Source organism: Cetorhinus maximus, chromosome 28 (genome assembly GCF_964194155.1).
Source record: "Cetorhinus maximus chromosome 28, sCetMax3.hap1.1, whole genome shotgun sequence".
NCBI lineage: Eukaryota > Metazoa > Chordata > Chondrichthyes > Lamniformes > Cetorhinidae > Cetorhinus > Cetorhinus maximus.
Window position 1 is genome coordinate 22,051,786 of NC_135906.1, and position 17,258 is coordinate 22,069,043.

Here is a 17,258-nt window from a genome sequence, read left to right on the forward strand (position 1 = left end):
GGGTCCACCACTGGTGGAGCCAGAAAATCCCGGCACAAAGGTCTTTCAGTCTTTTGGGATTTTAGACTTATCAAGGTAAATGCAAACCAGAAAAAAAGGCCCATTTTTCCCTTCCCACAGATTGCAGCAGTTCTCTTCCTCTCTCACCGAAACTCCCTCTCTATTTTGCCAATCCTCTCTCGCTCCCCTCCCTGGCTGCTCTTATTCCCTGCCCCCCCTTCCCCTCCTCTCCCCTCCCCCTCCACTCCCTTCCCCTTCTAATTCCCATTCCCTTCCCCCTTTACCCCCTCCCCTTCACACTTTGTACCCTCCTCCTTTGCCCCTCCCCAGTTTCCCCTCCCCATTGCCCATTCCCCTTTTTCTCCTTCCCCTTGTCCCCTTCCCTCTTTTCCCACCCCCTCTCTCCTCCCCCTTTGCCCTTCCCTCTCCCACTTTCCTCTTCCCTCTCTCCACTACTGCTTTCACCTCCTCTCCCCTCCCCCACCCACTCCCCTCCCCCCCCACCCACTCCCCTCCCACACCCACTCCCCTCCCCCCTCCCTCTCCCTTTCCCCCCTCCCTCTCCTTTCCCCCCTCCCTCTCCCTTTCCCCCTCCCTCTCCCTTTCCCCCCTCCCTCTCCCCTTCCCCCCCTCCCTCTCCCCTCCCCCCTCCCTCCCCTCCCCTCCCCCCTCCCTCTCTCTTTCCCTCCCTCTCCCCTCCCCTCCCCTCCCCTTCCCCTTCCCCTTCCCCTCCCCTTTACCCTCCCTCTCTCCCCTTCACCCTCTCCTCTCCCCCCTTTCCCCTCCCCTTTCCCCCTCTCCCCTCCCCTTTCCCTCTCCACACACCCCCTTTCATCTCCCCTCTCCCCTTTGCCTTCCCCCGCACCACCTTCCTACTCCCTCTACCCTTCACGTCACCTCCCCTCCCTCCCCCTCCCCCACCCCCTCCCCCCCACCCCCTCCCCTCCCTCTCCCTTCCCTCTTCCCCTCCCCCTTCCCCTCCCCCTCCCTCTCCCTTCCCCTTTCCCCTCCCCCTCCCCTCTCCCTTTCCCCTCCCCTTTCCCCTCCCCCTCCGCCTCTCCTCTTCCCCCTTTCCCCCTCTCCCCTCCCCTTTCCCTCTCCACACACCCCCTTTCATCTCCCCTCTCCCCTTTGCCTTCCCCCACACCACCTTCCTCTCCCCTCTCCTACTCCCTCTCCCCCTTCCCCTCACCTCTCCCCCCTTCCCCTCCCCCTCTCCTCTCCCCCTTTCCCCTCTCCCCTTCCCCTCCTCCCCCCTCCCCATTTCCCTTCCCCTCTCCCCCTTTTCCCTCCCCTCTCCCCCCTTTCCGCTCGACTCTCCCCTCCCCTCTTCCCCTTTCCTCTCCACTCCCTCCCCTTTTCTCTCCCCTCTCGCCCTTCCCCTCCCGATCTCCCCTTTCCCCTCCCCCTCCCCCTCCCTCTCTCCCCTTTCTCCTCCCCCTCCCCTTTTCCCCTCTCCTCTTTCCCCACCTCTCCCACCTTTCCCCTCCCCTCTCCCCACTTTCCCCTCCTCCCCCTTTCCCTTCCCCTCTCCCCCTTTCCCTTCCCCTCTCCCCCTTTCCCTTCCCCTCTCCCCCTTTCCCTTCCCCTCTCCCCCTTTCCCTTCCCCTCTCCTCCTTTCCCTTCCCCTCTCCCCCTTCCCCCTCCCTCTCACCCCCTTTCCCCTTGCTCTCCCTCTCTCCTCTCCCCTTTCCCTTCCCCTTTCCCTTCCCCCTCCTGCTTTGCCCTCCCGTCTCCCCCTTTGCCCTCCCCTTCTCCCCTTTCACCTCCCCTCTTCCCCCTTCCCTTTCCCCTCTTTCCCCTCCCCTTTGCCCCTCTCCCCTCCCCTCCCCTTTCCCTCTACACTTTCCCTTCCCCTCTCCCCTTTCGCTTCCCCTCTCCCCCTTTCCCCTCCTTTCCCCCCTCTCCACCCTTCCCTTCTCCCTCCCCCTTTGCCCTCCCCTGCCTCCTGTTCCCCCTCCCCCACTCCCCTTTTGCCTCCCCGCTTTCCCCTCCCCTCTCCTTCCTTTTTCCACCCCTCTCCTAGATTGGAAACTGGCAGGAGAGGGCAGGGGGGAAGAGATTGGAGACTGGAGGGAAAGGGCATGTGGAGAATTTGGAGACTGGAAGGAGAGAGTTTAGACTTTGAGACTGGATGGGGGGGCAGAATTTACACCCTGAGACCTGAGGGGTGGGTGGGTGGAAAGTATGGATCCTGAGACTAAAATGAATGAAGAACTAATGGGTTTCCGGTGGTGCTGTCACGTATGTTTTGTATAGCAGAACAATTTTTTGAACTGAAGATAAAACTGAATAAATTTGGATTTTATTTAAGCAATTAATTTCCTTGTATTTTTACAAACATTGAATTAGGAGCAAGAGTAGGCCACTTGGAGCCTGACTCTGCTCCCCCATTCAATAAGATCGTGGTTGATCTGATTTTAACCTTGTATTCCTGCCTAACCCCGATAACATCTCATCCCCTTGCTTATCAAAAATATCTTTAATGCATGTTGCTGAGCATATTGGATAGCTTTGAGCACATTTGATAGCCTGGAGCACGTTTGCTAGCTTTGAGTGCACTATAGCTGGGTGCACTATCAAATTTGATGTCAAATTAATTCCAAATTAGAACTTTTTACGTCAAATCGTAATCGAGCGCATTGAGCACACTTGAACTCAAAAATGATCTCAAACTTCTTGAGTACGACAGGACAATTCGTACTTGGGACAGAATGGCTCCAGCAAACGAACTCTGCAAAATACTGTACGATGTTTCAGTAAAGTATGCCCACTGTTGTGCTGCACATGTACTGATGTCATCCATATGGTGCAAAGAACTTCAAAGGACCTTGGTCTGCTGTTGTTATGTGATTGTAGGAAAACCAACAAAACTTTCCACACTACTTTCATGAAATGATAGTGTGAGTGAGGTTTTCCAAAGAGTAAATCAAATCATTTAGTCCTGAACTGTCAGTTGATCAAATTGGTTTGTACTGCAACCTCCTTTACAAGGGTGAAGAATGCCACAACTAAATTTCACTTTAAACACCAGAAAACACTTGAGAATAAAAATCTTTCATCATATCAATCTCTGGGAGAACTTAACCCAAGTACCAAAGTTAAAATAAAATGATTGTAAAATTCCCACCAGCACTAACTTTGCAAGGAATGAGGCATTGGAATATCATGATAATTATCATTTACTCACACCTATAGTGTCATCAAAATTAGCTATGAGAAATTTAATTCCCAGCTTGACAACTTACTACATCACTTAATATCTTTTGTATGAGCCACTGTTGTGAAAAGGCTCTGAACTATGAACTGCCATGTCAATGAACAATGAAAGAAATGTTTCTCCACTATGCTTCAGCAGCAAGCTCCAATTGTCCTGCACTTCTTGCACTTACTTCGCAATCTCGGGTATTTTAAAGGTGCTTCCAGTAATGCCAGTATTATCTTTGGCAAATACTTCCTCCCTCTTCATGATAACATCTTGTGGATTCTGAAAATAAAGATTTGTTGTAAAAAAAAAAAATCCCCAAAAAGATCTTATTTTGGTTGAATTATTGTAAAAATGTACATTACCACAAAATCAACAAGAACGGTTTTTTTGGTCGGTTTTAGTTCAGTGTTCGCAGTAAGCAAACGGTAAAGAACTGGAGAAAAAAAGGGGAACAACAATTAATCCACATTACTGTTTCTGTTTTCACAGTAAGCTTACATACAAGCTTTACTTATGTGTTATAAAAGACTAAACGTTAAAAAACAGATAAAATCACATAATAAATAAGGCTGTGTTTCCTGCCAACGCAGTGCATGCTCCGAGCATGCACAGTTTGAGTGTGTTGCCCCGTGACATCATTTGGAGTGCCCGAGTAGGCAGCGTATTGGACCAAAGATGGCACTGCTGAAATCATCACAGCTGGGTGGCGGCGTCCTTTTAATGGGCTCGGAAAGAAACGTGGAACAGTATTAATTTGTTCTCATCCTTTGCGAGTTATTTAAATTATAACATACATAAAGGAAAGACATATTTAAGACAAGACACTGCACTCTCTCCATCATAGATACCAGCTTGCGAGAATGAATCACAGCTGCTTGTAGCCAGAATTCATATAGCTAGTTAGCTTTGAAAAAAGTGCATTTTTGCAAGGAATAATTGCAGAGTTGACAGTAAATCATTGGGTTTCACCGTGAAAACTGGACTCTGTCTCCCATCTATAAAATCTGGAGAAAGCCTATAGCTGTTACAATAGCCGTTATTTTGACCAGGGAGATGAAGGAATAGGGGTGAGGAGGGAGGGGATGAGGGTGAGGAGGAGCAGATGGGGACCCCTAAATACTGCCCAACACTCCCTATGGACACCCCATTCCTACTGATGCACTCCCCAAGAACTGCCGAATTTTGAAATCCTTCTGACATCATCATGCCATGCAGCCCCTAATTGAACATGCTAAAATGTCTGCGCATGCGTAGAATGATACTGGCAGTCTGGGTCAAGCAGAATGACATCAGTAGATTTCCGCGCAAGCGTGAACCAGTTGCCATGCGCAGACCGCCATCTTGCATTGGCAGGAGACACAGTGAACAACTAATCCTGCTATATATGTAAAAATGTCAATGTGTGAAGCCGACCATTGACATTATTAGATAGGCCAAAGGAAAACTAGTCATTAAAAATATATAAAGTGGGCACTGGGTTGTGCTGTGGTTTAGACATTGGCCTTTGAGACCTGGGTTCAAACACACAGCACAGGGTAAATACATCAATGAGTGATCCTCAAAAAATTGGAAAAGGTGCCTGGGGATACAAGGAAAAAACAACCTTGCATTTCTATTGTAATTCTCATGAGCACAGGATGTCCAAAGCACTTTACAGCCAATGAAGTACTTCGGAAAAAGGTGCCACTGTGAAATGTAGGAAATATGGCAGTAAATTTGCACACAGTGAGCTCACACAATAAGCAATATGAACAATGACCAGAACATCTGCTTTTGTGTAGTTGATTGAAGATAAATATTGGCCACAACAACAGGGAAAACTCCCCTGCTGTTCATCATAATAGTGTCACAAGATCTTTCACTTCCACCTGAGAGGAAAGACAGGGCTTCAGCTTAATGTCTCAGCTGAATGACAGCATCTCCAATAGTGCAGCAGTCCTTCAGTATCTCACTGCAGTTTCAGCCTAGATTTTTTGTGCTCACAATCTTCTGACTCAGAGGCAAGAGTACTATCAAGTGACCCGGCTGCAAAAAACTGTTCATATCCTACAAAACTCAGCAGCATTGGGAAAATCTTTACTTACGTTCTTCATCTGACTTAATTTTAAAAATGTTACGCTGTCAAATAAGGAATGTGCTACATTAAGTATGAGTGCATGCACATACATGCACACATGCTTATCAATGTGAGCACAAAACTTTTTCTAATTTGATTCAAAGTCACAATCTGACTCAAAGCCTAATGGAAAAAAATATCACACTGGTGCAGCAGAGATTACTGTTCTGAGTTTGGGCTGGCATATGTTGTTGGGATTGTGCAGAAACGTGGCTGCATTATAGGAAAAGGAGTAGGCCATTTAGCCACTTGAGCCTGTCCCTCATTCAAGTGAGATCATGACTGACCTGTGACCTAACTCCATATATCTGCCTTTGCCTCATATTTCAGAAGATTGTGGATGCTCCATCATTGAGTATGAGAAAGGTTGAGATAGTTTTTTGGTCTCTCAGGAATCAAGAGATATGGGAACAGGGCGGTAAAGTGGAGTTGAGCCATAAGATCAGCCATGATTGTATTGAGTTGCAGAGCAGGCTCAAGAGACTCTATGATCAACTCCTGCTCCTATTTCTTATGTTCCTATGTTTACACCTCTATTTAACAAAATTCTATCAATCTCAGTTTTAAATTTAAAAATTGATCCAATTTCAAATGTTACTTGCGGAAGAGAGTGCCAAACTTCTACCAACTTTTGCATGGAAAAGTGTTTCAATCATGGATTCAGTGTGCTTAATGCAGACATTGTTACCTCAAAAATGGGAAGAGCTCTATTTTCCATTCCTAACATCTCTCAACTTGGTAAGCTATGGCCTCGTCGCCCCATTTTCACACCCCACACATTCAGCACTGCTCTTAACTTATGCATTGGAGATATATCAGAAAGCTTGTAGCCATAGTTACCAGTTTGAGTTGGTGTATAGATTGGTTTATCAGTCTGGATAAATATGTGTCCTATTTGATATGAAATAAGGATGATTCTTTCCAAGTTAAACAATGCTGATTTTGCTTCCAACACTACATACTTGGGCAATACAGTTTCTTTTGGAATTCTATCTCTGGGTATCTGGAAAAAAAACATATAAAGAAATAAATATTAAAATAAGTGTAGTTATTATGCAACTGGTCATATTGCCCCCCAGCACCCCATTTAACATCCACACATTGGCCTTGGAAATTCCATAAGTCTTCACCAGTGAGCTGGTAGTTTTGATTATAATAAGGCCCAATTACAGATAGCCCTCTGGTCTTCCACTCTAGTACAGGGGCCATTCCTTACACAATGTTTCTAGGTTGTGGTCCTCTGACATTGTGGTTTCTGTCCTTCTTTGTTGGATGTAGATTAGTGATGGAGAGAGACAATGTCAAACTAAGCTTGGTAAAGTTGTTGTGGTGTAGGCAGGATATACTGCAAACAGGATCCACAGTATCAGGGTCATGAACCAAACAGAATGCTCTGACTTGGGTGGTGAAAAGTGCTGGAACTTCAATCCGTCAGGTCAGTGATGAGCATGCCATCACACTCCTGACATGAGTCTTGTTGATGGTAGAGAAGATCTGACTGGCTGGCAACTGAGCCACTGGTTAAATAGTTCATAGACTCTGTTCTCTTCTGGGTATGATATAGTTAGCCCAGTTAAGATCTGATCAGTGGTGGTGCCAATGATATGGATAGGGTGGTACCATTGAAACTGTAAGGAGATAGCTTCTTTCCTTCTCTTGCTGAAGATGGTCATTCCTACAATTGCATGGCTGTTGTCAAAGCTTGTTACAGACTGACTTCGGCTACTTCATTATCTAAAAAGTCATCAATGGAGCTGAACACTAGAATCATTAGTACCATACCTGACTGTACAATATTTCTGAAAATATTTGTTCTAGGGATGCATCCAACACTATAAAGGCCACATCTAGTCTTCATTTCTAGTTGCCCTAATAGCTCTACGATAATTACACTTGATAGGCCATTTCAGATGGCATTAAGAGTTAACCATGTAACTTTGGATCGGATTCACATTTGGGATAGACCAGCTAAGCGAAGCAAGTTCCTTCCTGAGGACATTAGTAACACAGTTTTTTTTAATGACAATCTCATAGTTTATACATGTCAGTTGTGGTTCAATAGCTAATACTTTAGCCTCTGAGTCAAAAGGTTGTGGATTCAGAACCCACACCAGAGATGTACATACATAATCTAAGCTAACATTCATATTGCTATGTTGAGGGAGTGCTGCACTGCCAGGGGTGCTGTCTTTTAGGTCAGATGCTAAACCAAAGTTCCATCGGGCTCACAATGTGGCTCACTTATGCTTGCTGGCAGCTACATATATTCATACGCAGGCAAAAGGAAAATGCTCAGGAATTGCACCTGTTTTGAGTTAAAAAGCATGGGGGACAATAGTTCCCTGGTGCATTCTCCATAGCAATGCCTTGACCAATCAGCACCCTTTTCTCATGCAGTATAAATTGTTGCTCCCTTTGAAATTTGGCATTCTCATGTCTGTCCTGATGAGAGCAAGACAAAAAGCTTCAACAGCATGTCTCTTTTTTTCAGCAATGCTCAAGAGCAGGGGAGTTATTCCTGGTGTCATGCAGCCAATAATTATTCCTCAATCAACATCACAAAAACAGATTAACTGTTCATTAGCACATTGCTGTGGTGGGGGCTTGTTGTGCACAAATTGACTGCTGTCTTTCCTACACTTCAAAAAGTACTTCATTGGCTATAAAATACTTCGGGACATCCTGAGGTTGTTAAAGCTGCTATATAAATGCAAGTCTTATTCTCATAGTCACTTATTACCAATGTCAGGCACAGAACCACTAGATCCAGTTACTTTGCAAAACAGCTCAGAGATGAAGGAAAGAAAAGCTTGCAAATAAGTTTAATAATACTGTTTAGCACTGAATATTGCTCATGTGTGTGTTCATTGAACAAACTGTTGGTTTCTTTTGAATCAAAGTCTAATGCTGTGTATATTCAATGTGTCAAAAAATACCAAAAGTAACTACTGTACATTTGGGTAAGCTATGTCCAATGGCAATGTTCTTCTGTTCGATTTCTGGATCTCACCTTTATTTACCTGGATTCTGAACAGCTATAGACACACTATATAGTTTGTAGGAATTGAGGTCTGCTTACTGGGGTAGTAATGCTAAACCAGAGCAGAGTTTATGGATTAACAGAATCCTCCACTTAAAATGAGGAGTTAACATAAATAAATATCAGGGAGAATTCAGGATAGCATGATGTGCTTTACGCCAGTGTCCCTTCCTACTTGGTTGTATATTCCATGAGGTTTTATAGTTTTCCTGGTTAAAATAAGTTTGATATGATTCATCACTACATGAAGTACTACCAAACTTACACTTTTGCAGAACACCAAACTATATTCAGGAAGATGACTATTTATCACAAAACTCAACGAACAAATCCACAAAAAGATAACGGTTAATATTTTCATTGGTAATCATACAAATAAGCCAATCTGAAATTTTGCTGCTAAGTGACAAGTTTCATTGGCAAGTAATGTGACCAAATGAGGTAGCATCACAATTATTTTACTGGACTTGTAGCCTAAGGGCATGAATTTAAATTCCACCAAAGCAACTAGGAATTTAAATACAGTTAATAAAATAATTCTGGAATAAAAAGCTAGGATCAGTAATGATGACTGTAAAACTACCAGATTGTTGTAAAAACTCATTTGATTCAAAATGCCCTTTAGGGAAGGAAATCTGTCGCTCTTATCTGATCTGACCTACATGTTACTCCAGATCCACATCAATGCAGTTGACTCAACTGCTCTCTGAACTGGCCAAGCAAGACATTCAGTTAAGGGTGATATGGAAGGGCAATAAATACTGGCCTGACCAGCAATGTCCACATCCCATGAATTAATTTTTTTAAAATGGCGTAGTTCAACATAATTTGAGACACCATGTCAATGTCAGACTTCTGACATAACTACAGCAGAAGTCTAGAAGGAAAAAAAATCATTTTGTCAGTCCCTAATGACTAAAGAAGTTCCTTATCAACCTTGTATATAACAGAACCTGCTAGTGTCAAGCAAATAAGGTGACCCCTCAATGATCCTGTAAAACCTCGCAGGATCACTGCTGGAGGCTACAAGGAAATGCATAACCCAAGGCCGTTCATCTCCGGAAAACAAGTCAATAAGGCTTGTTAAAGCATCGGAGAAAGTGCTCTGTATTTGAAATTGATCAAGTCAGTCAAAATACTGATATCGTTTCAGTTTTTCCAACAGATATTCATCCCCTCAAAAATTCTATAGTTAGCAAAAGAACCATAGGTGAGATTGGTGAAAATTTTATCTGCAGTGAGTTGTTATGATCTCAAAAGGCAGGGTAAAGTAGGAGTATTATTCAAAAATATCTGATCTATGCCAAAACTCAATTAAGAACAATGCTCTTACTAGTCTTGAAAATCATCAAAAATTCAATCAACGATTTTGATAACCAGAAAAATGGAATGCATCCGGCTCTAAACAGTTTCGGTTGCTTGCCAGGAAGAAAACATCATCCTGCGATATTTTTTGCAACACTGTCAAGGAATGGGAATTTACCTGAGTTCCGAGCAGAGGTCGACAACTACAAGTGCTGACATTGCCGTAGGAGTTTCCGCGCGTGCGCGAATTGGGAGCGGGCTGCACATGAGTTCAGCATTGAAAGATCTTTGTGCTGGGAACAAATGCCCGACTCACCTGCGTGGGGAAAAAAACAATGCCAAAACCCAATTATGGGACCCAGGAGTGGGCGCCAATAACATAGCGGTGACGGGGACAGGGAGAGGTCTCACTGAGGGAGAGAGAACCCAGGGGGAGGTCCCAAAGAGAGAGATGACCGGGGAAGAAGCCTCCCCCCCTCCGCCTCCAGCCTCAGGAGGAGACCATCCGGAAGAACCACTCAGGAGAGAAACCACTGGGGAGGGGAACTAGGAAGGAGGCTCCAAGCAGTAAAATTGCTGTGGTTGACAGGCTCCAAGTGGTGAGGACTTGGGAGAAGCCCTGAAGAGCTGAAAAGGAAGGTCAGTGACTCCATGCAGCAGGCCATTGGAGAAAAGTGGTGTTCTGTTCAGCATGGATGAAGTGCTGAAATTTTGTCCATGAGTCGGTGCTGTAGTGCAGACTCAGAATCCTGGGGAATGTAGTTTTGGGAGATGAGATTAAAACCCTGGGAAATGAGTAGTCATCGAGGCAGCCTGAATCGGAGCAATTTTTGGAAGGAATTCCAAGGCTGGGTATTTGAAAGGGAAGAGTGAAGACGTGCAATCCCTCATAAGGGAGACAGAGTTTAAACAAGATTATGTAACTCAGAGTGAACACTCACATCTGGCTGCGTTGCTGAGAAATCTATGGGCTCTGTCTTGGTCATATCTTCTATTTAATGTGTAGTGTGGATGTTGCCTGTTAATTCACATGTACCTCATATTGATTCAGAATATTAGAATTGGATTCTAACATTGAATTGGATCAGTAAGGGGAACACGAGAAGACAGGCAGCTATGCTGGAGTGAGATGGAGACTAAGCAGGTAGTGAATTAGGTTCACATGGTTAAGTTCTGGTAAGTCTTCAGGATTTAACCACAGATTAAGAATTAAGATCTGACATAGTACTAACCTTAAAGTAAGATAGGTTGGCCTTTTTAAACAGAGAACTGTATGGAGTGGCAGTTATCTGTCAATCACATGAAAGCAGTTGGTTCCAGTGGTGTAATTACTGTAGCAAGAAGCTAAACTAGCTCAGAGTGTTAATGAAAGAGACAGGCCTATCAAACCACACAATCAGTAAGGGGCACGTGAGGAGACAACTGACTACGCCAGAATGAGATGGAGACATTTGATATGGTGCCACATCAAAGACAGAAAATTAAATCTCATGGTGTAGTGGGTAACATATTAGCATGGATAGAAGATTGGCTAGCTGACAGAAAGCAGAGAGTATCCATAAATGGGTCTTTTTCCGAGTGTCAGGATGTGACGAGCGGCGCCCTGCTGTACTGGGGCCTCAACTTTTTACGATTTACATCAATGACTTAGATGAGGGAAGTGAAGACATGGTAGCTAAATTTGCAGATGACACAAAGATAGGTAGGAAAGTATGTTGTGAAGAGGACATAAGGAGGTTGCAGATGGATATAGATAGGTTGAGTGAGTGGGCAAAGATCTGGTAAATGGAGTTTAACGTGGGAAAATCTGAAGTTGTTCACTTTGGCAGGAAGAACAAAAAAAGCAGAGTATTACTTAAATGGAGAACAGCTGCATAATTCTGAGGTGCAAAGGGATCCAGATGTTCCAGTACATGAATCACAAAGTTAGTATGCAGGTACAACAAGTAGTTAAGAAGGCTAATGGAATGCTATCCTTTATTACAAGAGGGGTTGAGCATAAAAGTAAGGATTTTATGCTTCAGTTTGCAGGGCATTGGTGAGACCGCACCTCAAATATTTGGTCACCTTATTTAAGGAAGGATGTAAATGCATTGGAGGCGGTTTAAAGGAGGTTTACTAGATTGATACCTGGGATGAGTGGGTTGTCTTATGAGGAAAGGTTGGACCGATTGGGCTTGTTTCCACTGGAATTTAAAAGAGTGACGGGTGATTTGATTGAAGTATATAAGATCCTGAACAGTCTTGACAAGTTGGACATCGAAAGGATGTTTCCACTTATGGGTGAGTCCAGAACTAGGGGGTACTGTTTTAAAATTAGAGTTCACCCTTTTAGGACAGAGATGAAGAGAATTTTTTTCTCTTAGAGGGTTGTGCGACTTTGGAACTCTCTGCCTCAGAAGTCGGTGGAGGCAGGGTCATTGAATATTTTTAAAGCAGAGGTAGATAGATTCTTGTTAGGCAAGGGAATCAAAGATTATTGGGGTTAGATGGGAATGTGGAAATCGAAACACAAGAAGATCAGCCATGATCTTATTGAATGGTGAAGCAGGCTCAAGGGGCCAAATGGTCTACTCCTGTTCTTATTTCTTATGTTCTTATGACTGAGTGAATAGCAAATTAGGTTCACGTGGGAATTTGGTGCACAGGGGAAAGGGGATAGGAACTATTCTAAGTTAATTAGTGAGTAATTAAATTAAATTAACTAAATAAAATATGTAACAATGGCACGACAGGTGTTATGTTGCAGCTGTGGAATGTGGGACCTTTTGGAAGCCAAGGCAATCCATTACAAACACGTCTGCAGAGAGCGTAAGCAGCTAGAAGAATTCTGGATCAGGACTATTAATCTGGAAGCCGAACTGCAGACACTGTGCAACATAAGGGAGGGGGAGAAATAGCTGGACACTTTGTTCCAGAAGATGGTCACGCCTCTTGGAATAGGGTCGTCTGTTTTGCTCAGCAGTGAGGGACAGGAGGATGTGACCATGAATGAGACAGGTGGTGGGACCAAGCAGACAGTAGTGTAGAAGTCTCAGGCTTTGCAATCGTTAAACAGGTTTAAGGTGCTCACAACTTGTGTGGGCAAAAGCAAGGTCTGTAAAGTGGATGAGCAGGCTGGCCATGGCACCATGATACAGGAAGCCATTCAAGCGGGGGGAGCAAACAGGAACATAGTGGCCGTAGGGAAAAGTCCAGAAGGTCTTGTTGTCTGCCCGATGCCAGGGTTCAGGATATCTCCTCAGGGCTGGAGAGAAACTTGCAGTGGGAGGGGGAGGATCCAGTCATTGTGGTTCATGTAGGTACAAAAGACATAAGCAGCACAAGGAAGGAGGTTCTACATGGTCAGTATGAGAAGCTAGGTACCAAATTAAGAAGCAGAATCTCTGGATTATTACCTGAGCCACATGCAAATTGGCATAGAGCAAATAAGATTAGAGGGATGAATGCATGGCTCAAGGACTGTCATGGGAGAAGTGGGTTCCGGTTCATGGGACACTGGCACCAGTACTGGGGAAAGTGTGGGCTGTACTGGTAGGATGGTCTACACCTGATCATTGCTGGGAAGTGTGTTCTTGTGAATCGCATAACTAGGGAAGTAGAGAGGGCTTTAAACTAAATAAGGGGGGTAGTGAGGGATCAGGCTTGGCTAGATGTGGCAGATCAAGGGGATAGATTCAAAGCAGGAGGCCAAAATATTAACATGGTCATAGAATAGTAGGAAGGGACAAAGAGATAAAACCTAAGAATACACCAATAGTCAAGAAAAGATGTTACAAAAATAAGAAAAATACAAAATTAAAGGCTCTGTATCTGGATGCATTCATAACAAAGTAAATTAATTGATAGCAGACATTGAAGTAAATAAATATGATCTGATAGCCATTTCAAAGATGTGGCTGCTGGATAAGAAGGATTGGGTCCTGAACATTGAGGGCTATACAGTATTCAAGAAAAACAGGAAGCTAGGTAAAGGTGGAGGGGTAGCACTATTGATCAACGATGGCAATGGTACAATAGTTAGAAATGCCCTTGGTTCAGGAGATCAGGATGTAGAATCGGTTTAGGTGGAGATGAGGAATAGGAGAGGAAAGAAGCCACTAGTAGAAGTAGTATACAGGCCGCCTAACATTAACCACAACGTAAGACAAAGTATACAAGAAGAACACCTTGCTCTCATGCCCACATGTCCGTCCTTGGCCTGCTGCATTGTTCCAGTGAAGCTCAACGCAAACTGGAGGAACAGCACCTCATCTTCCGACTAGGCACTTTACAGCCTTCCGGACTGAATATTGAGTTCAACAATTTTCGATCATGAACTCCCTCCTCCATCCCCACCCCCTTTCCAATCCTCCCTTTTTTTCCCCCAATAATTTATATAGATTTTTCTTTTCCCATCTATTTCCATTATTTTTAAATGTATTTCCATCCATTGTTTTATCCCTACCTTTTAGCCTATTTTGATCCCTTCCCCCCACCCCACCCTACCCTCACTAGGGCTATCTGTACCTTGCTTGTCCTGCTTTCTACCCTTAATGTCACTTATTAGCACATTCCTTAGGTAATATCACCACCTTCAACACCTCTTTGTCCTTTTGTCTATGACATCTTTTGGCAATCTCCACCTATCACTGGCCCTCTATCCAGCTCTACTTGTCCCACCCACCCCCCCCCCCCCTCCTTAAACCAGCTTATATTTCACCTCTTTTCTATTTTTACTTAGTTCTGTTGAAGAGTCATACGGACTCGAAACATTAACTGTGCTCCTCTCCGCAGATGCTGCCAGACCTGCTGAGTTTTTCCAGGTATTTTTATTTTTTTTTGGATTTCCAGCATCCGCAGTTTTTTGCTTTTATCTTAGTGTTTAATTGACTGCCACTTCTCTTCAAGGAATGCCTACCTTGAAGAAGTATTGCTCTTCTCTCCGACAGGATTTCCGTATCTCTCTTTTCCCTTGTTCACCTTCATTGCTTTCCATTTCTTTCCTGGTGTTTGACAAGGTGTTTACTAAAACCCGCTTTCACAGCCATATTTCCTTCCTCAGTGACTGTCTCCGTCTCCGACTTACCCCACGTGGATTTCAACTGAAGTTCCATCCTTCATGTTTCAAACCCACCCAGGATTACAGGTATCCCCAGGACATACAACGCTCCTCGGACTGCTGTTCTTGTCGCATCCTGAGATCCACACTCAGTGCCATGCGCCGCCATGTGAACATACTCAACCTCTCCCTCCAGCAGCACCGCCACACCCTATTTCTAAGCTGCCCGTGCCCCCAGTTTCATTTTATTCTTCGTCTCATCCGATACCTCAACAAGAAACTTTGTCTCTTTCTTTCAGATGCAAAGGAATGCAAGCTCCAACAACTCATCGACACCAACGCCCATCCAGGACCCTCCACCCCTGTCTGTCCCTCTGTCCCCATCCGTCTTCCAATCCCAGCCCCGGCCATGTATTCACCATACCCCTGACCTTCCCCTCTCTGATGCTGAACGTTCAGTGCTCAGCAAAGGACTTAGTTTCATATCCTTGCGCCCTCATCTCAATGAATTTCGGGCTCGGCACGATGCTGAACTCTTCTTCCGCCGCCTTCGTCTCCGTGCTCACTTCTTTGGGCAGGAGACCTCTCCCCGTTCAACGGATCGTTTTACCCGCCTCCAATATTCTCCCTCCACCTGGACCCCTCCCTCTGGATTCTTAACTTCTCTTGATCTTTTCATTGAGAACTGTCGGTGTGACATTAGTCGTCTCAATTTCTCTGCTCCTCTCACCCACTCTAACCTGTCTCTCTCTGAACTTGCTGCACTCCGTTCTCTCAGGTCCAACCCTGACATTGTCATCAAACCTGCTGACAAGGATGGTTCTGTTGTTGTCTGGCATACTGACCTCTACCTCGCAGAGGCTGAGCGTCAACTCGCAGACACTTCCTCCTACCTCCCCCTGGACCATGACCCCACCACTGAACATCAAGCCATTGTTTCCAGGACTGTGACTGACCTCATCTCCTCTGGAGATCTTCCTTCCACAGCTTCCAACCTGACAGTCTCCCAACTTCGGACGGCCCGCTTCTACCTCCTACCCAAAATCCACAAACAGGACTGTCCCAGCACACCAATCGTGTTAGCCTGTTCCTGCCCCACCAAACTCATTTCTAGCTATTTTGACGCCATTCTCTCTCCCCTTGTCCAGTCCCTTCCCACCTACATCCATGATTCTTTGACACCCTACATCAAATTAACAATTTCCAGTTCCCTGGCCCCAACCGCCTCCTCTTCACCATGGACATCCAATCCCTCTACACCTCCATCCCCCACTGGGATGGTCTGATGGCTCTCCGCTTCTTCCTCGAACAGAGGCCCGAACAACCCCCATCTACCACTACTCTCCTCCGTCTGGCTAAACTTGTTCTTTCACTAAACAATTTCTCCTTAAACTCCTCTCACTTCCTCCAAATAAAAGGTGTGGCTAAGGGTACCCGCATGGGCCCCAGTTATGCCTGTCTCTTTATGGGGTATGTGGAACATTCCTTGTTCCAGTCCTACTCCGGCCCCCTCCCACAACTCTTTCTCCGGTACATCGATGATTGCTTCGGTGCTGCTTCATGCTCTCGTCTGGACCTGGAAAAATTTATTAATTTTGCTTCCAATTTCCACCCCTCCATCATTTTCACATGGTCCATCTCTGACACTTCCCTTCCCTCCTTGACCTCTCTATCTCAATTTCTGGTGATCGACTGTCCACCAATATTCATTACAAGCCTACCGACTCCTACAGCTACCTTGACTACAGCTCCTCACACCCCTCTTCCTGTAAGGACTCCATCCCATTCTCTCAGTTCCTTCGCCTCCGTCGCATCTGTTCTGATGATGCCACTTTCAAAAACAGTTCCTCTGACATGTCTTCCTTCTTCCTTAACCAAGGTTTTCCACCCACGGTGGTTGACAGGGCCCTCAACCGTGTCCAGCCCATCTCCCGCGCATCCGCCCTCACACCTTCCTCTTCCTCCCAGAACCATGATAGGGTCCCCCTTGTCCTCACTTATCACCCCACCAGCCTCCGCATTCAAAGGATCATCCTCCACCATTTCCGCCAACTCCAGCATGATGCCACCACCAAACACATCTTCCCTTCACCCTCCCTGGCAGCATTCCGCAGGGATAGTTCCCTCCGGGGCACCCTGGTCCACTCCTCCATCACCCCCTACACCTCAACCCCCTCCCATGGCACCTTCCCATGCAACCGCAGAAGATGCAACACCTGCCCCTTTACTTCCCCTCTCCTCACCGTCTAAGGGCCCAAACACTCCTTTCAAGTGAAGCAGCATTTCACTTGCACCTCCCTCAATTTAATCTACTGCATTCGCTGCTCCCAAAGCGATTTCCTCTACATTGGAGAGACCAAACGCAGACTGGGTGACCGCTTTGCGGAACACCTTCGGTCTGTCCGCAAGCATGACTCAGACCTCCCTGTCGCTTGCCATTTCAACACTCCACCCTGCTCTCATGCCCACATGTCCATCCTTGGCTTGCTGCAATGTTCCAGTGAAGCTCAACGCAAACTGGAGGAACAGCACCTCATCTTCCAACTAG

The 17,258-nt window shown here is 45.4% G+C and overlaps 1 protein-coding gene across 1 annotated transcript in view; it reads right to left on the reverse strand.

Annotated features, from left to right (window-relative positions):
* LOC144668910 (complement C3-like) overlaps positions 1 to 17,258 on the reverse strand; it is a 154,954-nt gene that overhangs the window by 130,073 nt on the left and 7,623 nt on the right. Inside the window, exons 3-5 of the mRNA XM_078531380.1 lie at positions 6,165 to 6,327; positions 3,571 to 3,641; positions 3,393 to 3,487 (exon numbers count right to left, since the gene is read on the reverse strand). Of these exons, the coding sequence (XP_078387506.1) occupies positions 3,393 to 3,487; positions 3,571 to 3,641; positions 6,165 to 6,327 (329 nt within the window). The remainder of the gene's footprint in view (positions 1 to 3,392; positions 3,488 to 3,570; positions 3,642 to 6,164; positions 6,328 to 17,258) is intronic.